At 42.4% G+C, this 24,365-nt stretch overlaps 1 protein-coding gene across 1 annotated transcript in view; it reads right to left on the minus strand.

Annotated features, from left to right (window-relative positions):
• Positions 1-24,365, minus strand: part of ADCY2 (adenylate cyclase 2 (brain)) — a 215,173-nt gene that overhangs the window by 134,447 nt on the left and 56,361 nt on the right. Inside the window, exons 3-5 of the mRNA XM_011974827.1 lie at positions 10,001-10,149; positions 4,998-5,109; positions 2,226-2,353 (exon numbers count right to left, since the gene is read on the minus strand). Of these exons, the coding sequence (XP_011830217.1) occupies positions 2,226-2,353; positions 4,998-5,109; positions 10,001-10,149 (389 nt within the window). The remainder of the gene's footprint in view (positions 1-2,225; positions 2,354-4,997; positions 5,110-10,000; positions 10,150-24,365) is intronic.

A 24,365-nucleotide genomic window follows, 5' to 3' on the forward strand; every position in this document is an offset into this window, starting at 1 on the left:
ACTACGCATTTTGTATAGGAAACTGAGTTCACACTAGCTACTCTTTGCATCTCAACTCTCCCATCGACTTTATTTCCCTCCCATTTCTGATCGGGCCGACAGAAGCATGCAGGAGTTTGCTACAGAGCTAGTGAATATGGAACATGTGGGTCTCTCCATTTCATTGGCTGAGGCTGTGTGTGTGCGTGTGTGTGTATATGTGGTGGGTGCGGTGGGGAGGTGGCGTGGGGTGGGGGCATTAATCTTCCCAGGACTGGGCTGTGGAAGTCACCTGTTAATATTTTAGTCGCTTCAGCATATGATCAACACAGTGACAACAGGACTTGATGTATTCTCACATAAAGCCCTTTCTACTTTAATCGTGAGACATAGAAGAAGAACATCAAGCTTGTAATTCCAACTCTGTTCAGATTTTTTTTTAAAAAGTGGAGGATAAGGTCAAATCATTTGACCAAAATGGACAATGAAAAACCCAATGAAGTACAATATTCCAATTATGCAGTCAGCAAAAAAAAAAAAGACTTTATTATTTATAAGAATGTTCTGGCTTCTACAAAGGGCATTACTAAAGAAGGTACTGCTAATAAAACTGTGATGCTGGTAATAAAAATTACCTTTTTACCTTATATTTTTACCTTGTAGCAGTCAATAGTAATGATATCATTATTCTATGTAAGCAAATCTTCTCTGGAATCACAGTGAAAAACATTATAGATGCAATGCAGAAAACATATGTTACAAATACAAATTAAAATTAAATTCACAGAGCTGAGCATTTTTGACTTGACGAAAATATTTTTGTATTTTTTTTTTATATTAACTGCAGTCTGGTTGTAAAAACTACCTCTTCCCTTACGATGTGTGTGAAGTCACAGAATTTGTCAGAAATTGGAAAGATGATAACATGTGCACACTTTTACCTTAAGATCAAAGAAGACATTCAAAATTTCTTTTAAAAATCACCTTTGAAACAAACAAAACCGTCCCTTCCTATAGATTTCCAACTCAGTTTCACTGTAATCTAAGGCTCATAGTAACAATACTAGGCTGGCTCAGGCAGCACATACCTATCATGCCAGCAATTTGGGAGGCCACGGCAAGCATATCGCCTGAGCCTAGGAGTTCAAGACCAGCCTGGGCAACACAGGGACAGCCCCGTCTCTACAAAAATTACAAAAATTAGCTGGATGTGGTGGTGCTTGTCTGTGGTCTCAGCTACTTGGGAAGCTGAGGTGGGAGGATTGCTTTGGGGTCAGGAGGTAGAGGCTGTAGTGAGCTGTGATCTGGTCACTGCACTCCAGCCTGGGTGACAGACTATGACCTTATCTCAAAAGCAAACCAACAAACAAAAATAATACTAAACACTTAATGAAGTCTTACTTTCCATTGTGTTACTCACATCCCAACAAATGGGTTTCTGCACAATTATATTTAAATGCACAATAATGTATTTAATGCCAGTAGGCAGAACAATAGAAATAGTCATGGGTGAGACTTACAATCCCAAATTGTTAGACAGTTAAAAAAAAAATGCTTACTATTGTTTCCTGACTCAGGAAACAACAGACGCTGGAGAGGATGTGGAGAAATTGGAATGCTTTTACATTGTTGGTGGGAGTGTAAATTAGTTCAACCATTGTGAAAGATAGTGTGGCGATTCCTCAAGGATCTAGAACTAGAAATACCATTTGACCCAGCCATCCCATTACTGGGTATATACGCAAAGGATTATAAATCATTTTACTATAAAGACACATGCACACGTATGTTTATTGCAGCACTGTTCACAATAGCAAAGTCTTGGAACCAATCCCAAATACCCATAAATGATAGACTGGATAAAGAAAATGTGGCACATATACACCATGGAATACTATGCAGCTATAAAAAAGGATGAGTTCATGTCCTTTGCAGGGACATGGATGAAACTGGAAACCATCCTTCTCAGCAAACTAACACAGGAACAGAAAATCAAACACCGCATGTTCTCACTCATAAGTGGGAGCTGAACGACGAGAACACATGGACACAGGGAGTGGAACATCACTCAGGGAGGGGGTTGGGGAGGGATAGCATTAGGAGAAATACCTAATGTAAATGACGAGTTGATGGGTGCAGCAAACCAACACAGCACATGTATACCTATGTAACAAACCAGCGGGTTGTACACATGTACCCCAGAACTTAAAGCATATAAAAAAATGCTTACTAAGCAGTCCACTTACTTTATGGCTTCACACATGTCCAGTCCCATTTTCACACAGTTCTTGGCATGGTTAGGGAGAGATATAGGGAGTCCAGATACACAGTAGTAGCAGTCTCCTAAAATTTTAATTCTCATGCATTCATTCTCCTGGAAGAATAAATTACAGAATTTCAGTTGCATTAACCACTTGCAAAATGATCTAGATTTATGTAATATCATCAAGCACCAGCTCTGCTCACACCATTCCAGGGGCGTCTGGAGAGAGCAATGAGAACCAGTTGGGCTTCCCTTCATTACCCACCCAACCAGAATGAGCTGCCCTCCCCTACGTGCCAATTTCCAAAGTGGAATAAATAAAGAAAAGGGGAAAAAAATGGGAAAGAAGGGAGAATGTTCTGGAATGATTTATACTCCATAGAAGCAGAGAAGGATGGTGATGGGGCCAATCTCTTTAGTCTGAGCAGCTCCAAACATTTATGGTGAAATAAAACATTCAATGCACAGCTGAGTCTTTCAGAGTAGAAAATGATGACCAGCACTCAGTGTGAATTAGAATCTCACGTCCTTCCCTACATTCTTACCTGCAGATATGTCCCTTCTGATAGACATCACCACACCTAATAAACTACCATTCAAAACACTGCCAAGTAATTTAAAAGTTAATTCTCATCTTAGGCTCAACTGTTTTAATGTAAAATTTGACTACCTCATTATTTTTCTGGGCTAAGTTTTGTGTTTATATTTTAATATTTAGATTAACTGCATTCATACATGTTGATCCTCTATTTGTTTCTAACCCTTTGATGCAGCTTACAGACTCTTCAGTAAAATAAAAGAAAACTAAAAACAAAAAAGATGTACCAAATGCGGGCATTTTTTTTTTCTCTAACACGAACACAGGCTTCCGTATAAACTGAACAAATTTGAAATAATCAAGTGAACACATCTTCTTCTCAAACGTGTGTTAGTTTTGCTGAATATTTTGCATATTTCTTTCCCTGTCTGATAGTGCACAAGCCAGGATGTACTTTCATATGTATCTATAGTACTACAGATGATGTGCTTAGTAATTCCTGATGACAATATCATAAACAAGAAAAAGGCAAACAATTACATGTTAACCAAGCTTCCCTCCCATACTTCCTAAACAGATATTCTGAGACTAAAAATCATGAAAGTTACAGTGAGTGGCAATGATTTCGAGTTCCTTAGTGTAAGGTTATGTGCTTTACACAGTACTCAATGCACTGGGGTGTCGGTTTGCTGACAAGAACCCCCCGTTATTGAACAGTGAGCCATGAACTCATGATGAAGGCACACTGCCCCTCTGACCAATGATGGATAAAGCCAAGGCTGTACACTCCTTTGTTCCACTGACTACAGGAAGTCATACCAAGTACCTCTGTTATGGGTAATGAACTGTGTCCTTCCAAACTCACATGTTAAAGTCAGTCCTGATACCTGTGAATGTGAACTTGTTTGGCAATAGGGTTGTTGCAGATTTAATTAGTTAAGAGGAGGTAGAACTGGAGTTAGGTGGGCCCTTATCCTCTAAGAAGGAAACCTGTACACCAAGACAGGCACGTAGAGGAGAGAATGTCATCTGAACATTGGAGTTATGCTGTTCCCAGCCAAGATAGAAATGTTTCTTCCTAACACGAATAGGTAGTCCAACAAAAATGACCTTTTATTAATTCAAACTTTTAAGACATCATGTAAGTTTCAAACCTTTCTTTTCCTATAAATGAACACCCATAAAACTCACCCCCTTCCTTTGGCTTGGTAAAGGAAGGAAGCAGAGCTGTGCTTTAGCTGATTTTTTACAATCTCCAGTGAGAGCTATGTCATGGTCAGCGGAACTACAGGAGGCAAAAACCTTGGGGGGTTGGGCACAAGAATAATCATACTAACATCTGCAAGCCAGATTTCTTCCTAAGAGACTTGGCTGGAATGTTCCGTCTTGTTGAAAAGTGATCTAAATCACACAGTGAACTAAATTTAGGACCAATTCTTCCATAGATAAATAACTGATATTAGTAGGCATAATGAAGCATTTTTGTTGTCGTCGGGAACAATTCAAAGAGAGAATTGACCAGAAACATTTAATGAGAAGTACAGGGCTTGCAGGAAGAAACTTTTTGCCATCGATATGGCCACCGGCAACTGTGACAGTTCTAATAAATAATAGGGTCTAGTGTGGTTTCAGATAGTTTCACGTCAACTCCTATCTGTGAAATTGTCCATGAAAGAGCATACAAATGGAAGACCCTGAACTTCCATTTCTGTTTAAGTGGCACAAGAATCAAAGGATAAAAATGAGACAAGAGTAGGGGAAGGCTTTGCATGGAAGATACCCATTCTATTTCAGGGGTTCTTCCAGGGTCCTGCTTAACAATAGGAATAGAGAATGTTGGCAACTAGAGGAGTGGAAACGATCCTACCAGAACCTTGACATGGAAATGCCTCAAAGAGCACCTAAAATAGTACCATGCAGAGGGATTTGCAAACGGAATCTCACTGCCTGGAATGTATTTATTATATGTGTGCTGAATTATACATAGGGGGAAGTTTTAAAATAGATAAAAACGTGATAATGATATGCCATGCTGTTTCTCATCCCTGAGACAGGTTTGAGGCTCATGAAAGACCAATAGCAAAGAAATCCAACTTTTACAAACAACCTTCCTAAAGGATGCTTTTATGAAAAAGTAAACTATTGATAGGTGGATGAAGAAAAATGAAACCAAGAGTTTAGAAATCTTCAGAGAGCAAGAGAATTCATAACACTCACCTTTGCAATTTGATCAAACTTTCCGAAGAGCTCATTCAGCATGTGAACTAGTTCTCCTGGGGAGCAGTCACTTGCCAGCCGGGTAAAGCCAACAATGTCAGCGTATAAGATGCTGTGGGAAGGAAGGAGGTGGGGAGACAGAGTTTTCCAGTTTATCCATGTTTTAAGAAAGTAATAATAATTTTGCCATTAAAATCATGTAATTTTGTTTATATTTTCATGAGTAAGATGTCATTTTTTGAATTAAGAATATATAAACATTTTTTGAGACTTGTTAATTAACATTTTTGAGGTTAAACTTTTGTAGTTAAGATGGGGAGTGAAGCAGCAAAATAATTTAAAAAAATTCTGTTTATATTGAGTCAAAGTAGAAACTGGAAAAATAATCCTCTTTTTACAAAATATTCATTAAATGATTCTGGAATCCCTCCTATCTGCCAGGATGAAGCAGACATGGAATATCTTCCTGATGTTCAGAATTTAGCTGGGACGATGTATTGAACACATGTGGACATCAACAAATGTCCAATTACGAATCATAAAAAGGGTTACAAAGGAAAACGAGACTGTTATGAGAGAGAAGAGTAGGGGCAGATTGGACAGTGAGGAGGCCGGGAAGGTCACTCTTAGGAAATGACGGAACAGCTCCCTTCATGGGATGTACACACTAGGAAAGGCGAGTGTGAGATTCCTTAGAGCTTTATGTGTTTAAAACAGGGAAACACAGCACCTGTGTGCACACTGCAACTTTTCCTACACACACAATAACACGTTTCTGATTTGTATCAAGGTCTTATAAAGAAGCCTAAATTTCTGTAGGTGGTTTGAGATTCACAAAGTGAATATGTATGACTTAAGATGTCCCATGGAACAAAAACAACTACTATTTCACAGCCATTAGGATGGCTCTTATAAAACATACAAATAATGGTTGTGGATGAGAACCTGGAGAAACTGGAGTACACGTGCATTGCTGGTGGGCACGTAAAATGATGCAGCCACTCTGAAAAACAATATGGTTGGTCCTCAAAAAAATTAAACAAAATACTGAATATGATTCAGCAGTGCCACTTCTGGGTATATATCCAAAGATCTGAAATCAGGAACTTGAATAGATATTTGTACATGAATGTTCATAGCTGTAGTATTCACAATAGCCGAAAGATGGAAGCAAACCAAATGTCCATGGACAGATGGATGAATAAACAAAATGTGGTCTATCCATACAATGGAATGTCAGGCAGCCTTTAAAAGGAATGAAGTTCTGACATGTGCTGAAACTCCTGAAAACCTTATGCTAAGTAAAATAAGCCAGGTGCAAAGAACAAATACTGTATGATTCTACATAAATGAGGCACACAGGATAGTCAAACCATAGAGACAGAAATTCGAATGCTGGTTGCCTGGGACTTGGGGGAAGGAGAGGTGTGGAGTTGTTGTTTAATGGGTTCGGAGCTTTAGTTTGGGATGAAGAAAAAGTTCTGGAGATGGACAATATTGATGGCTGTAGAACAGCGTAAGTGTCCGTGATCCAACTGAACTGTACACTTAAAAACGATTGCAATTGTAAATGTTATGCTATGCATATTTTACAATAAAAAAAAAAAAGTACAAACAGGGGCACCAGTCAGCAGGGTCTCAGCCAGAGCAGGGCAAGACTCTGCTGTTGGCCATACTCTGCTCCTTCTGCTAAGCCCAGGATGTGTGGCTGCACCTTAGAGGAAATACTTGCTCCTCTGCTGATGGACACGACCTACGGGAGAGCTCTGATGGTTACAGGAAAATCAGGGTTTCGAGGGCAGCTTTACCCTCCACTCTGTTCAGATGATCCCTGAGAAATCATCCCTATTTCTTCCATGCTGACTTACAGTGGCAGCTATCACAAGTGCTGAGCCATTGTGCGAGAGGAAGGATGAACCATGCTCGCTCAGAGAAAGAGTCCCTGATTCAAAGCAGTATCGGGAGGTAGCACGTGTGGATGGGCAGTTGACTCCACTTACTTTTTTTTCACATCGTCTCCAGTGCTTCTTGTGCTCAAAACTTACAGTGAACAAAGCAGCTCTGACACAGGCTACCTGCAGATAGCTTAAGCTGGTCCAGAGGTTATTTTGCAGCAAAGGGATTAAAAAGGTAAGCAGGTGGCCAGGTATGGTGGCTCATGCCTGTATTCCTAGCCCTTTGGTAGGCCAAGGCGGTTGGATCGCTTGAGGTCAGGAGTTCGAAATCAGCCTGGCCAACATGGTGAAACCCCGTCTCTACTAAAAAATATAAAAAAATTAGCTGGGCACGGTGGCAGGTGCCTGTAATCCCAGCTACTTGTGAGGCTGAGACAGGAGAGTTGCTTGAACTTGGGAGGTGGAGGTTGCAGTGAGCCAAGATTGCACCATTGCACTCCAGCCTGGGTAATAGAGTGAGACTCCATCTCAAAAAAAAAAAAAAAAAAAAAAGCAGCCAATTGTGATGCAAGGTATAAAGCTGCAAAGGATTATGGTAGAGAAAGTACAGTGCACTTATGGGACCATAGAGGAAGAAAACCCCACCTAGAGCCTGACCATATTGCCACTTTAGAAAGATCACTCCTGCTGTGGCAACCTGGATGCAGGCAGGTCAGTGAGAACTCTATCCTTGGAATCCTGGAGAGCCCCACTGAAGGTCTATAATGTGGTGAAATAGAAGTGGACAGACGTGGGAGACAGGAAGAAGAATGAACTGATTTGCCACTAATTTGATGTTGTAGCAGGGGTTGTCTGGGAGAGGGAAGCATTGAAAATGAAGATCCTATATCTGGTTGAGCAACAGAGTTCAGAAATCTAGGTTTGTGCAAATCAAAACAAGTGTGTAGGGGAAGATGACTAGTCCAACTTTGGTTGTGCTGTGCTTGATGGTGGTGTCTTAGATACACATTAAGTAGATGAGTATGGAAAGCTATGGTTGAGGCCTGTGTATGAACATCATTTAGGTGGGAATTAAAGTCCTGGAAGAGGACTGGAGAGAAACACAGAGGAGGTAAGAGAGAGCCCCCAACATATTCTCATTTACAGGACAGACTTAATTGAGGGAAAAGAAAAGAACAAAACAGACTGTCAGAAGAAAACTAAGGGAATGCAATGTCATGAGACAAAGGGATGCGAAAATTCTTTAAGTGGGAGGACAAGGCCAAAGTGTCAGGTATACTTGAGTGGTCAAAAAGTGACTTAAAAATATTTCCCAAGACGGGAGGGGCATTGCTGAATTTCAGACATTTAAGGCTAGAAAGAGCCATTAATAGCATAATATACTTACATAACTAAATGTTTCTTCTGTAATTGTATAGGCAAAATGCTCACAAACCCGAAGGCAAGCCAGTATTTTAAATAATTTTACTCCTTAACATGTGTGAACTTTCTTTGAATGTATTTAGTTTTTACTATCATGTATCCATCCAGTCATGCTTCCTTAGTTCCCATTCATACACAAATGTGTTTCTGTTACCTCCTTCCTGATATGAGTTTCCTGTATCACACTGACATCTGTGTATGCTTGGGTATTATATAGCTTTTCTAAAATCTGGTGTCAAATGAGATTTGTCCTAACAATGTCTTTAAGTAACAGCTAAATTTATTTCTTATTAACAAGCTTCAAAAAACGTAAACCTGAAGCAGCCTGGCTCTTCTAAAAACTCTAACGACTAAACTAAGACCATCAAAACATAACAAATGAGGTCAGATACATGCACAGGTTACTTATGGTGATAACTCAGTGATATGGTTTGGATTTGTGTCCCCACCCAAATCTCATGTCGAATTGTAATCCCCAGTGTTGGAGAAGGGGCCTGGGAGGTAACGGACCAGAGGGGTAGATTTCCCCCTTGCTGTTCCCGTGATAGCGAGTGAGTTCTCACAAGTTCTGGTTGTTTAAAAGTGTGCGGCACCTTCCCCTTCCCTCTCTTTCTCCTTCTCCGGACACATAAGATATGCCTGCTTCCCCTTCACCTTCTGCCGTGATTATAAGTTTCCTGAGGCCTCCCCAGCCATGCAGAACCGTGCATCAATTAAACCTCTTTTCTTTATAAGTTACCCAGTCTCAAGTAGTTTTTTATAGCAGTGCAAGAATGGACAAATACACACAGCTAGAATGCAAAGTAGTGCATTAACACACTGAGTGGATGAAAGAACAAACCCCCAAAAGAAGTGGTACTGGGAAAGGGAGGGACACAGAAATCAAGATAGTCTGGGTGAGCCTCGCTCTGCTGTGGTTCGGAGACAGGGGCAGGAGAGAAATGGGAGGGACGATCCTCTCCAGCCTCACGTGAGGCCTCCTCACAATTCCTCTCTAGAGCTCGTGGGAGACAGAAGCCTCACACCAGTCTCCTTCCCTACTATAATCCCATGAAGATAACATGTTAGTTTCCTAGGCACTGTAATTCCCAGAATGACTCCTGGGAAGTAGATATGAGTCTACCAGTCTCAGAAAAGCAGTCACTTTCACAGTAAATTAACTAAGGTGCACATCATTGTTCTGTGACACTGGTCACTGGTTTTCCAGATCTGAGAAACTCCTCATGCTGATGGAGAGAAGAACACCCCGTTTCCCTGGGATGTGCTGTCTTCACAGAGGCCCTGCTCCTGCAAAGTCTATTTGGAGGACTCAGTCTTTGTGCCTGGAGATCCCACAGACTCTCCCTCCAATCTTACTGCAATCTGACCACAGGGTTTCCAGAATGAAGACCCCGCTGTCCCCCTCACTCCTTTCTGTGACGGATGCTTGGCCACAGAAGCCAGGGCTGTGAAGGACAACTCAATCCAATACAGCAAACAGCATCCTATTTTCTCATCTTAATGTGAAGGCCCCGAGAGGCAGCAACAGGTGAGTGGGGTGGCAGAATTTGGGTGATTATTTCCCCTGTAAAGGATCCACTGTCACAAAGGAGAGACAGTGATGTGAGACGTGAGATCCCAGGCAAAATGTCTCCAATCAGGCAAACAGGCTCCCAGACCAGCCAAGGAGTAAGCACGGCGTCGTACCTCACGTTGGTATGCCGCTTCACGTACAGGTTGTGGAAGTTATTTGTGTTCTCCATCTGGCCTGCCTTGGGGCCCTGCAACCTCTGGATGATCTCCGCTTTCATCTCCATGGCGATGTGGGCCGGCAGCAGGGAGAGCAGAAGCCGCTCCTGGACAAGGTGAGGAAGGAGGAACAAATGTCTCTCAGACAACGCAAGGGATGACCAAATGACACTGGAGATCCTCACTGATTTGTAGGAAGGCCAATTTGGGAATTCTTTCCCAGAAGCTAAAATACAGATTCTAGAAATATATATTGGGAATAAAAAGAGATTTTCTAAGGTCAGAGTGTATTATTATATTATTTATTGAATTCTAAGAGTGTGTTCTTCAGCATGAAGAATAAAGGAAAGCAAAGTTGTTTCCCCAGAGATTTTAAAATCTATTTTGATTTTAAAGTAGCAAAGCAGAAACAATATTAAAATTTCAGAAACCACTGGTCAGTCTAAGATAGAAAACACTCATTTTCGCCTGCTTGTTCATTTCTGAGCTAAAATGCTAGCTTTATTGCACTTAAGAAAGACAGCTGATAGTCCACCTATTGTGCATTTCTTAAATAAGATAAATACTTTCAAAGATTTCATTTCCTCTATGATAAGCACCCAATCCTCTTTAGTAATTCTAAGCTATTATAAAAATGGAGTCAGAAGTGTTAGCTTCTGTAAAATGTCATCCATAAGAAACTACAGGTGGAACACCAGGAAATGATAACATATGAGCTTTTTGAGTATTTTTGGTCTTTATATTCAGTAAGTTCAGAAAACAGTAAATATTAGTAAACAATACTGTACTCATTTTAACATAAACTTATTTTAGTTAGAGTGGCATTTTCTCATACTCCTCAGTGAAAATACACAATAGTTTTTGGAGGAAAAGTCTAACAGAAGGGTAATCTTCAGGACGTACATCCATCCTGGAGTATTTTAATGTTAATCCATTTTAGAAAGCACCATATTCTTTAGCTATTGTAGAGTTTGGCAACTGATATTCAAGTTGATAAACAAATATTTCTTCAATGAAACACTCTATCTATGACATCTTTATCTATCACATTGTCTCTCTTTCTCTTTTTCTTTGTTTGGCAAGCTGATGAGGGATTAGGGGAGGAGGGGAAGCTTGGATTTGCTTTCAGGTTCACAGGGCCAGGTGTCAATCTCTTTGTCCACTCCTAGTGCACATCGCTTGGGTGGCTGTTGGAAAATTCCCCTGAGAGAGCTGAGGGTGGGCCAGGAGTGCATTCTGATGCAGATGGGATAATCCTGCCCCCGGCTCATCCCTCCAAGGAAAGACAAGTGCAAAGGCAACAGAAGACACAGTATGTACCCATGGGGGAACCTCAGTGTATAGTAGGTAGTTTCTCCATGTACTGGCATAACTGAGCATTGATCATTTGTTCATTCATTCATTCACTTATTCACTTATTCAGAAAGTATCCATCTTTGACCAATAAATGCCATGCCCTTTGAAAAGCACTAATGGTAAATTAAAGAAGGATGCCCGGACTCTCTGCTTTGGTTGCCCTTCTGTTTCCCAAGAGTCAGGCATTAAGCTTCTTCCAAACACCACCCTGTCTGTCTAATCTCGTCTGACAGCAAGTGCACTGTGTGTTGAAGCCTTGGTTATGAATGATATGATACCAGAGACCCTGTCACATTCTTCTTTGATTTACCATTAGCGCTTTTGAAAGGGCATGGCCTGATCCCACTCTCTTCTCAGAGCCCACTTGAAAAAACCAGGGGGTTTGTTCTAAGTTAATGGCACTTCAATTGCTAGCTTTCATCATTTTGATATAAAGAACTACTCTGTCATCTACTCACATTTGGCTACTCATCCCCCAAGTGCATAAACTTGCCACTTGTCTTCAATTTCTCTATGCTTTGGCCTCTGTGACTCATGAAATTGTTAGACCTTTGGGAAACTCCAAAGGTAATCAAACAAGTTTGATTACCCATGGCAGTGTTTAGCAGATAGAAGTTGTCCTATAAATTTTAGGGGTTGAGTTCTGCTAGTATTGCCTCCACTGAATTCCATTTCTGCAGGTCCTGAGCGTACAGTACAGTGAGGCACCCTGTGGGTGGTCACTTCCTATTCTTTCTGTTTATTGAGTAATAGATGGAATAATTGGAGTGAGGCCAAAATTTTACATACAAAGGAATTATAATGTCCAAAGTCTATTCACACCAATAGAGGAAAGCTGGTGAGGAAAGTGTGAAATTTCTATCCACAAACATCAGAGACCTGGTCAGTCATGGTGACTGACACCTGTAGTCCCAGCACTTTGGGAGGCTGATGCGGGCAGATCACCTGAGGTCAGGAGTTCGAGACCAGCCTGGCCAACATGGTGAAACCCTGTCTCTACTAAAAATGTTTTTAAAAATTAGCTGGGCGTGGTGGCAGGCGCCTGTAGTCCCAGCTACTCCAGAGGCTGAAGCAGGAGAATCGCTTGAATCTGGGAGGCAGAGGTTGCAGTGAGCCAAGATTGTGCCACTGCATTCCAGCCTGGGCAACAGAGCGAGACTCTGTCTCAAAAAAAAAAAAAAAACAAACAGGAGACCTGTCTGGTCATATTCTCAGACATGAACAGAGGAGCCCCTGATGGGAGAAGGGAGGCATGTGGCTTTGAGGTTTCCCATTGACTCTGTCATAATCAAAGCACGTAGATGTTGAAAACAAATGTTATTTCTAGAGCAGTGATAAGGAATATTAACATGTAGACTATAAATAATTATGGGTCTGGATCTAGGCTATCTATTCAGAAATTCCAGTAGAATCTGTGCATCTACAGAGATGTCTTAAGATTGGCTTGATTAGGTTTAAACCCATTTTGTACTCTTTCTGATGGGTGATGAGTCAAGGGCTGAGACAAAATGAAATGCACCAAGCCACAGGCGCTCAGTGTACATAACTCTCCATTAGCAGAGCTTATGATGATAACCTGTGTGTACGTGGATTCAATACCATCTTCCATTGAATTTAAAACAGTCGACATTCCCAGTGTTTACATGAGTTTCTAGCTATGCTTCTTATAGCTGAGGCTGTCAATACCCTACTCATTTCCCTTCTTCCTTGCTTGGGGGTCACTGTAGATTGTTCCTTCCTGAATGTATGGTTTCCTGTGTGTCTGCTAATGAAGAGGTAGCTGATGAATAAATACTCCAGCTTTTGCATCAACATCCCTCAGTGGGAAATCTGAGCATGGTCGGTACATCCCTCAGAGAATCCCAGGCAAGACTGAGCCCTGCTTCCATCATCAGCCCCTTTGACGAGCTGACTTCCTTCTTTGGAGGGAGCTGACCTCATGGTCCCACGCCCTCACCCTGCTAAAGAGAACCACTTCCCAACTAAGTTACTGTACCCAGACCCTTGTCTTAGGATCTGCTTGTGGTAAACCTAACAGATATTTCCAAGCATCATCTCTCCTCCTCCTATATTCTGTAATAAGATTATGCTAAGCCCCAAATCACACAGAGCCGGTCCTTCCTGAAAGATACAGATTCTATGATCAAAAAAAGAGAATCAAATATAGTAATCCTTTTCCACACCCAGAGTCTCATTTAACAACCAAATGTAAGTTAAAATCTTTATTTTAGACCCAAATGTAGAAGGATGACTGACTTTTAATAGGTGGTTTAAAAAATATAGAAAGTAAACTTCGTATGTTGTACAAAACAAGAATTTTTTTCTTTTGTTGGAAGTGTTCAAGAATCCATGTGAATTTAGACTGAAATGAAGATGCTGGTAACTGCCAACCAGCCAAATAAAAGAACTCAAGCCTTCCCCCCATCATTCAGTGCTGGCACCACTGGTGGCTGGTAGATAGCACTGGACCTGGCGACAGCTCAGTGTCCATGCTTTGAGGGTGCCCGTGCCCTCTAGGTGATCACAGTGCTGGGCAATCGAATGAGTTGCCAAAAAAAGCCTGAGCTCAAAAGTGGTGAAGCAAGACTCCTTCCTTTAAATTTGTCTTTCTCCCCTTTAAAAATGTTCTGATCTGAAGGAAAAGCCCACTATTATGGCACACATGATAAATTTCAATCCAGTTTGTAAAATCTGACAATGTTAATACTTCTATTAATATTTTAGCTTTTTGCGAACGTAGTTGTGTGCCCTGCCAAATTTTCTGAAAGGAACACACACACTTAAGTGCTTAATATACTGGGTATAACTTAGCTACATTATTTTCCCAAGTTTTTTGGAGAAATTCCTTAGGGATACTTTTGAAAAATTAAGTTGTAATTAAACTGACTGATGCACTCTGGTTATTACTTTCTCTTTCTAGTAAAGCTCATGCAACTACTGAGAATTTGTCTAATTCTGGCATATTCAAAGGTTATCTGATTAATAACTTGCCCTTGATTTGGGGGTTTCATTTAACACATCCCTTTGTTAAACCTCCAATTATTATTCGCTAACAATATATTTTTCTTAGAACTTGTTCTTTTAAATTGTGTCTGATAAAAGAGATGCAGAGTTAATTTAGTAAATTTCAATGTACTAGTGATCAAAGTTCAGAACAATCTGAGCTCTGAAGTGTTTCTAAACTAATGAAGCAAGGCAGAGATTGTAACTATATTTTGCATCTTTTTTTAGACTATTTCGATTGGTAGGAAAATCCAATTGAAGCAAAGAAGATTTGTACTTAAATTTTGAGCAAAGATATAGTAAAACATATTATACCCTGTCCCTTCAATAAACCATGCATGGAATAGATACGTAAAGCTGTTTTACTTTCCAGAAGGGAGGATAACAATGAAACACTCCTTTCATATGAATCTTTAAGTTTTTCTCTTTTAATTCTTATTTTAAATGCAATTTCAATTATATCAGGATGCTAAATCAATGGGATAAACAGAAAAGATGTTATAAGTTTTTCTCCTTCTAAAAGAAAGAAGTTAACAGAGTGGACAAACACCAGATCCCGAAGCAGCCACTTGTGGCTCCGTTATCCACGTACTTAGGAAAGCAGTATCAAAAAGCTAGTTGTCCATCAACATGAAATGCTGCCTATGCCGTCCTGAGAAAACAGGTGACAGAAATAGAGGACAATAGCACCTCCCCCAGCTCCTGTCACACATCTGCCCTTGCAGCAGGTTCCACATCTCCAAGTCTCAGACAATAATGGTCCTCCTCCTGCCTCAGCCTCCACCTCCCTGTTCTCCCAACAACTGCTACTGCCGCTGTTTCCCGTTACAAAATTTAGCTTTTTCTCTTAGGTCCCTCAGTAGAATTTTTGCTTCACATCAATCAATTAAAACTCTTACTATTTGAAAGGTCTTGCTTTATCTTTCTTTGACTTTAAAAAAAAAATTGGTCATCATATTCACATGGGATGGAGAGTAGAAGGCGTCGCAGTAGAAATAGCTCTGAAGTAGGAGAAGATGGGATTCCGCCCTTTCTCTGCTACCTCAACGAAATCAGTCAGCCTTTGGGGCTCAGCTTGGTCATCTGGAAAATAGGTCTGTTGGCTACGGAGTTGAAGGCCTCCATGTCCATGTAAGAGCACAGCCCTTCAAAGAACCATGGGGGGCCCTTTCTAGAACTTACCTTCCACTGTCTTAGAGATGACCACATCCTGCTGCACCCGAGTGCCCAACCACTAGCCCCACACAGAGGAAAGAACTCAAGTGCTCAAATCCCCACCCGGTGGCGAAGACTGCAAGTCCAGATGGCCTGAGGGCAAGGAGACTCCAAGTGGGATCCAGAACAAGCACCCAGGGAGGAGGCTGAGTCTGGGCTGTCTGTTCCTTGCAGTGTCTCTGACTTGTGGGAGGAGGATGAAGAAGGGCTGAGATGACTGAGGAGCGACTTTAAAGAGCAGCGTTTTCATATCTGTGTGCAGAGGGAAAGTCAACCTGCTTCTTTCACAGCCCAGAAAACTGGAATGCTTTGTGCAAATTAAAATCACTACGCACTTCAGCAAATCAGGTGCCCCTTTCATAAGACAGCAAGTGCTTTCCTTGCATACATATCTTATTTTCTCACTTAACAAACCCTGGTCACATACAATATCATTCAGATTTATACATGTTTTGACAAAAAATTAAAAAAAGGCACAACAGACATAGATGTGGCTCTGAGGGAGTGAAGGCAGGTGGTCATCACCTGCGAGTTGAGACTGGATGGGACTCATCTTCCAGCTTTACAGCCAGCTGTTTCCATCCAGCTGGATTTGCAGGTTCAAGGAGATGATCAGAACATTTGTAGAGTATATTGTTAAAAGATGGTGGAAAGAATGAAATTATCACTCACACGGGATGACTCTTCAGTTAACAGAGAAGAAAGTGCTAATCAAGTCAAATTATAAAGTATGTCTACGGTCACTGATGACAGTAAATTGGTATTTCTAAACTGGAACTGTTTATCATCAACGGTCAATTCAATTCTCTAAAATAGAGCCTCTAGGGAAATGAGAATCATTCAAAAGGTGGAAAAATATTCAATCCTTGGATAAGAGTCTATGTAAGTCCTCAGATGACAGCTGTAGCTGTGCTCCCTGGGGTAGGCACAGGGCACCTCGTGGCGCACCAGCACCCAAGTCAGCCCTGCAGACTGGTGCAGCTGCAAAGCCTGAGCAAGCACAGCTCAGCACCAGTGTGAGAAAATCACCCAAAGGGGAATCTCGTCCTGCAAACAAGACCGCCACACTCACATACCATAAAGTGAAAAAGCAAAATGCTCCAGAGGGGGGCCAAGTCTGATTGGACCTGCCTCTCAAAGAGTATCCATCCACAGGTAAGCAACGCCATCCAGCCTGACATGGGCAGTGCCAGTGGAGGTATGCTGGGGAAAGAATGGGTGAAGACAGACCATGCTCCTGGGCATTGGCCAAAATCCCTCAACATAAGGTATAGACGGCCAGGCAGGTGGTGGCGCCAGCCTTTGGATTTCTTCTTCTGAGGAGGACAAGGTGGAGATATCATTGACAGAAGGAGATAAGAAGAAGAAGGAAAAAGAGGCAGCACATTGGTATCGATTTGACGAAAGGTCCCAAGGAGCAAAATGGAATATTTGGTATGTTCAAATGCAATCCCTCAGAGCAACTCCATGCTACAGATGACAGATACATGATGCAGTTATGCACACACTACACTTGCAGTGGACTGGACTATTGTTCTGAAATGTGTTGCCCCTCCCTCCTGTGCCCCTGGGAGGCAATGAACCTTGGTAGGACCAGTGACATGTGAGTAGCAGTGATATGTGCTCCTTCTAACAAAAGCTTCAGGAGCCGCTGTGGGCCTCACCATGCTTCCCTTTCCCTCTTCTTTGGGACCAGCCGTGTCACAGATGGTGACTGTGAGCCTGGGTCCCATTCATGGTGCAAAGTGGCAGTCCCCCTACAGTGGACAAATACAAGTGAGAAACCACTATTGTTGTCAGCCACTTTGGTTTGGGAGCCATTTTTATCACCGCCTACACTAGCTATTGAGACAGATGCAACTCCATGCAAGGATGTGCACATCAGTCTATGTCCTCTGTCCCTGAGTGCTTAGGATTTTCTCAGCTGCTCTGACCTGGGGAGAGGTCACTCACTCACGCACGTGCTGCACTCACAAGCTGCAGCTTCAGGGCAAAAGTTCTGGAAAGCTCCTCTTTCCAGAGGAAAGTTCAGTGAAGTGCTGATTCTTCTCCCTCACTTAGAGTAAGAGGAGGTTGAGCCTTGGCAAGGCCATTCCACCTGTGAGGAGTCTTCAGGGCAGGGACCTCATGACTTTGAAGCCCACACTGGTAACCCCCGCTGGTCTGCCTTGCAGTCCACGGAAGAAAAGGCTGAGAATGTGGTCGTTTCAGGGGTGTCAGAATTACACAGAGCAGGAATGATCCTAGCAAGTACGGGACAACTTTGTACCACTGTGCATTTCTTCCTCCAAAATAAAAACCAGAGGTCACATCTCTAAAAGATTTTCTCAAACTAAAACCTGGAGTCATGAGAATTTACTCATTCTACTTGGTGGCAGATGTTATCCTACATGCAAATTATTGTTGTCTATATTCTCCAGTCAAAGTTCTAATTCTCATTGGATGCAAAAGTAACAGGGATTAATCAGCCAGGCTGGTTCCCATCCTTAAGAATGCTGGCAGCACGGCGTCACCATCCCAAACTCAGGGAGGCAGTGAGGCTCCTCTGAAAAGCATAAGAAAAGGAACACTATCGTCTGTCCCGAGGGGCACAGACTCCAGCTCCCTCCCTGATGATGCTGAGACTGTGGGCTCACCTCCCTTCACCCTTGACAGTCAGCCCCTCCCAGATTCAATCGTGAAGAGAAACACAGCATGGATGACAGGCTCCTCCCACATTCATGGCTCTCCTTTGGAGTAGGCTGTGCTGCCAAGCTTAGAAGCTCAGATTTATAAAACCATCATGAGTGTAAGAGAAGCTTGAAGGGGTGAGGATGAGCCACAGAAGGGGGCAAAGTCATGGAAGGGGAGACCAGACCTGAAATAGCTCTGCTAATTTTCACCTTAAAGGAGGTCTGTAAACTCATGTTTGTAGCGTTCAAAGTTGTTGACTGAAAAAAAACAGGTCTCTTCTTTTGCACAGAAATGCACCATCTCCTATTATTCCCAGGCGATTTTAGAACTGCTCTACTTGCATGCAGACACTGGGCTCTTAATTCAATGTTCTTTCTTCCACTCAACAAATATTTATCAACCACTTTCCACGTGTCAGTTCCAGGTCTAAACAATTTGTAAGTATTGTCTTGCTTAATTCTCTCAGCACTTAATAACGTAGGTATTATTATTTCTCCCATTTCTATGAAGAAGAAATTGGAGACCAAATAGGTTGCATGGCTTCCTAAACAACCCAAAGTAAGAAGGTGGTGGAGTTGGGATTAGAACCAGTGGGAGGAAAGTAGTTAGTGGTTAATTGCTCTTAACCAGTTTGCTAAACTATACCCAGGAAAAAGAGACAATACATAAATAGGCGCAAGAATAAATAACATAGCTTCAGCTGGGACAGGAGAGCAATTGTTCCATACTGAAGTGTCTTAGGGCATGACTGATTCTCTTTCATTTCAGTGGGGACAATGACCCCCCTTTTTTTTTAACAGTTTTGAAGTCGGAGATTTGAACCCCAAAGCACACCTGCTCTTGGGGAAGAGTACCACAAGTATCCCATACTGTCGGCAGACTCCCAATCTCTCCCCACCAAGCCAAGCCCAATCCAGGCTGGGAGCACCCCCTGGGTGAGAGTTGGAGCCCAGAGCAAAATTGTAGCCAATATCCGAAGGCTTCCTTTGAAAATATTGTCAACTGGGGAGATTTCTGGAAAAAACTGCACTGCATTCCTCTCTCGAACACATGACTGAATCCTGAAGTGGTCACATACATTTTCTGCTGTGGATGCTTAGGAAGGTGAGTTTAGGACACTCCCGCCGATGTCCACATCTCTGCATACTTGTTCTGGTAAATTAAGTGCTCCATGCCCGCTCCCACAGAAAAGCCTCCAAAGATACAACCCAGCAGATAACAGCCTTTAAATATTGTGCCTGTCTTCAAACACTAATTGTCCCTGTGGGCACTGACATAGCTGATAACAAAAGATGCACGTGTCATTTCTGCATAACAACTTTTCAGGAAAGAATAGTAAGCAAGGAAAGAAAGGCTGCAGAACTGTTCTAATTCTTACTCTGCTCATGAAGCAATGTTCTGAGCGTCTTCAGATAAGGATTAAAGATGCAAAAGGCAACTGCAAGGAAGTCATCACACCAGAAAGCTGAAAGCCTGTCATGATCCTGGAATTTTATTAAATGTAACTCAATGACTGAGGCTCAAACTGAAAAATAAAGGTGCTCTTCTGCTGTGGCTCGCTTGGTTATCAGTTTTCTACACATACATATCTTATTTGTGTACCTATGTTGCTGGCACATGGTATTTTTTAAGCTTTCTCTTTGTCTTTAGAAAATGCATTCTTAGTAATTAGAATGCAGATTTTCTTTCAGGGACTCTTCCTTCTAAGCTTCACCAACAGCTTTGTCTTTGGAGAAAATCACATCAAATATTAGCTAAAAGCAGGCTCTCATGTGCCCCACTACCTGACAAAAATAAACCATGGCTTACAGCTTACAGAATTTAAGAAATCAATCATATAATGGATTTCCTTGCAAGTTACATAGGATGAAAACTCAAGTTTACTTTATACATGTAATGCATTAGGAAACCTTGACTGGGTGTGTTTTCCCACTCGCTTATTGAATCCGAGTGTGTAAGTTCTTAAGATTCATCAAAATTTTTAAGTCCAGAGAAAGGCAACTGGCAGCCTGTGGGCTGAGCCTGGTCAGGCAGATGTACTCTGATTAGCTTGCAGAGTGCATAGTTACGTGTACATGTTTAAAGAATTTGAACCCCTTCAGATAGGTCATGCACCGTACAGTTTACTACAGTCCTTGCCATTCCCTAATGACTTGCAGGTTCACTGCACACATTTACCATGTCTGCCTATACTCTAAGCCATGGTTTCTCACCCCCAGCACTATTGGCATTTTGAGCGACATGGCTTTTTGCTGTGGGGGGCTGACATGCACACTGCAGGATGTTTAGCAGCATCTGTCCAATAGACTGAGACGTACACTAGACTTTAGTACTCTCTACCCACTAGATATCAGCAAGACCCCCAACCCCTTTTATGACAATCCAGACTGCTCACAAGCATTGACAACTGTTTCCTGGGGGGTAACAGTCTTCCTCTGGTTGAGAATCATTCCTCTAAATATAAGACTTCCCATCTGGACTTTTAACCTGACTACTTTCTCCTATACTCTTCCCCTTCATTTACCTCTGTTCCTCTCCACCTTGGACTCTGTGGCCCATCACTTTCATTGTTGTCTTGCCCCTGCCATTCCAGAATGGCACCTCTCCAGGACATCACTAGGAGGTACACCATCACTTCTCACATGCCATTAGCTATACACAGCACTAAGGGATGCAGTGACATGTCTCTATTCTGGGTGAGACGTACCTAGCCACGGAGATCGTCTTACAACAGAGGAAGAAGAGAACGAGTACTGGGAGACAATCCGTTGGTCCCTGTCACATGCAGAGAACTCAAATGCAGCTGTTTGCAAATGGAAACTGTCACCTTCCCTCCAAAAGCTGTCCCTCTGTTTGTAATCTTAGTGCAGTCAATATCTGCCCATGAGCCTAGCTGCCCATGCAGAAACCTGCTTTCATACCTGACTGTTCTTTCCTTCTTACCAGTCCACATCCAGTGAGGCAGGCTCCTGTCTTTCACACTTCAGAACCTGCCCCTTCCTCAGCCTACTGCTCTGCCCAGTTCTCAACAACCACTGTCACCCAGGGAATCACCTCCTAACTGGCTTCCTTCCTCCAGTCCTCCTTTTCCCTCACCTTCTCTTCTTTCTAAAATGGGAAGTAGTCAAATAAGCTCTGCTCCAGCTTTGAAGGCTTCTAACACCTGGGACAAGGCCAAAGCCCTGCAGTATATTATGAGATATGATAGGCCCCAGGCATCCCACCCTCTTTATTTCCTCCTCTTCCTTTCTTTGACCCTGCAACCCAGCTCTTCTGAATCACCTGCAGCCTCAGACCTGCACTGGAGCACGCTCCCCCTGGGACCTGGATGGCTGATTCCATCACGTCATTTCCATCCATTCCTTTGCTAAGGCTATCCCCACCAATTCTCCAGGCAAGCTTTCAACCACCTCCTCCCTAAGAGCCATCCTGCATGCCCTCCCACCCACAGCTAGGCTAGGTGCTGTGTGCTGTGTGAGCCGTCAACATTCACCTTGCTAATGGCCCCTGAACTCTGCCAAAGTCATCTGTTTACTTCAAGCGTAAGTGTTAGTGAGCCCGGCCTGTGCCTTCTTCAATATTTTGTTCCCAGTACAGAACACGAAGACCATTACCTGGCATAGGTAGACACACACACAGTAAACATTTATTGGATGGATAGAGGAGCGAATGCATGATTGTGTGACCAAATGCCTCATTTTACATTTTGAATAAGATTTTCTTTTATTGGCAGCGGGGGGGGGGGGGGGGGGGTTTTTTTTTTTTTTTTTTTTTTTGTTTTTTTTTTGTGTGGGGGGGGGGTGTTTCCTTCTTTTTCTTTCTGTAGCTAATTTTTTCTTTTTATTATACTTTAAGTTCTAGGGTACATGTGCACAACGTGCAGGTTTGTTACATATGTATACATGTGCCATGTTGGTGTGCTGCACCCATTAACTCATCATTTACATTAGGTGTATCTGCTAATGCTACCCTTCCCTCCTTCCCTCCACCCCACGACAGGTCCCGGTGTGTGATATTCCCCTTCCTGTGTCCAAATGTTCTCATTGTTCAATTCCCACTTATGAGTGAGAACACGGAATAAGATTTTCACTGAGAAACCCATTAAATAATCTGACTTTTCAATGACAGAAACCAGGAGAACATTCTGGCCTCAGCTCTGTCACTCTATAAGTGGACAATGGGTAAATTACATAACCTCTTGGCCTTTTGCCTGAGAAATGATGAGGTACATTATTGCTGTCTCTTTCAGTTCTAGGTGTCTCCCATTCAATAAGGTGTCAGGAGGAAATGGTAAGACATCCTTGAGGGTGACAGCAGAAAAGTAAATACGCCTTGAATTCTATTTTTGGTTACTGTTAAACACCCACGTGTTTTCTCAATTAGAAGAAATGATTGGAAGATGTATATAAATATATGTATATGTTATATATATTATGCGTGTGTTACATCTCTCTCTTTTAATTTTATCACAATATGCATTATTGACATGCACACACAGATTTTCAGGGGAACTGCAGAGAAGGAAAAGTATTTCAATTCTTTCCTATGTGTTTCTCAAAGATCTTCTAACATCTGATCTTTCTAGGGCTGATGAAGTAACATTCTCCCTTTTGTTATTCTGCAGGTACAAGTCCAAGCGCTCACGTTAATTACGTTGTTGAAGGCTCCTCCCGTGGCTGACTCCAGCTACACGCCATGACGGAAGACATGTGGCCCAGAATGCAGTGTGGAAGAGCCAAAAAGGGAATGAATAACTTATAAACGGCAGCCCTGCCAAAGTGAAAAGAAGGCAAGTTTTCTGCCAGGAAACAGAAATCAAGATCAGCATGGAAATGGAAGTCATGGCTAATGAGAAAATGCTATATTACATTAAAAAATATTTATTGATTAATTTGAATAACTACATGAGTATATATAAACTTAGGAATTTTCAGCTTTGTCATGCCAACAAAAATATTTATCAAACAGTAAACAGATTTTTAACAGCACTAAATTGACGTGTGTAAAGCTGAGTCTGATAAAATATTAAATCGTATGCAGAGATTTCTAAGGAAAATAATGTGTTATTCTCACCAGCTATGCACCCACGCTGACTTGAGCTCAAGCCTGGCTTGGTTTAGGAAGCATTAATATTTCAATCATCTATTGCTGCAAAACAAATCACCTCAAAACTAGTGGTTTGGAACAACAATGATGGATGGTTTCTCCTGACTCAGTGGGCTGGGTGACTGGGCACTGTGTCCTCCTGGTTTTACCGTCGACAATCTTATGACTGTGCTCAGCTGGAGGGTGGGCTGACCCTACAAGGTGGCCCCAGTGACACGTCTTTCTGGCTGTTGCTGCTGGCCATGGGCTGGGACTTTGGGTCTTCTCCATGTGGAGGCTCATTCTCTGCCAGGCTGGACTGGCTTCCCTAATGGTGTACTCAGGGCAGCAGTCCTAGAACATGAGAGACGATCTTCAAGAGCTCATAAGGTCTGGATTCCAGAATTCACAGTCACTACCCCATTTCCTGTGAGTCAACGCAAGTCCCAGGCCCTCCCAGATTCAATCGTGGAGAGAAACCTTTCATGTTTTCCATCTGCCACAGCTTGGAAGACAGGCTCCTCCCACATTCAAGGTTCCGAAGGCTTGGTGGAGCCAAGGGTTAAGTAATTTCTCTTTTTTGTTGTTTGTTTGCTTTTGTGTTTTTTAGATGGAGTTTTGCTTTTGTTGCTCAGACTGGAGTTCAGTGGCATGATCTCGGCTCACTGCAGCCTCCACCTCCTGCATTCAAGAGATTCTCCTCCCTCAGCTTCCCGAATAGCTGAGATTACAGGCCCGTGCCAAGCCTGGCTAATTGTTTGTATTTTTAGTAGAGATGAGGTTTCACCATGCTGGCCAGTCTGGTCTCGAACTCCTGACCCCGGGTGATCCACCTGTCTCGGCCTCCCAAAGTGCAGGGATTACAGGCGTGAGCCACCGCACCCAGCTGGGTTAAATAATTTCTACAGTGAATCTGGGGGCTCAGGTCCTCTCCGTAAGGGGCCCTGAGAAAAGGCAATACAGAAACTCCAGCTTCAAGTCCAGTTTCAGT

This window comes from Mandrillus leucophaeus, unplaced genomic scaffold (assembly GCF_000951045.1).
Source record: "Mandrillus leucophaeus isolate KB7577 unplaced genomic scaffold, Mleu.le_1.0 Scaffold1491, whole genome shotgun sequence".
In the NCBI taxonomy this organism is placed as follows: domain Eukaryota; kingdom Metazoa; phylum Chordata; class Mammalia; order Primates; family Cercopithecidae; genus Mandrillus; species Mandrillus leucophaeus.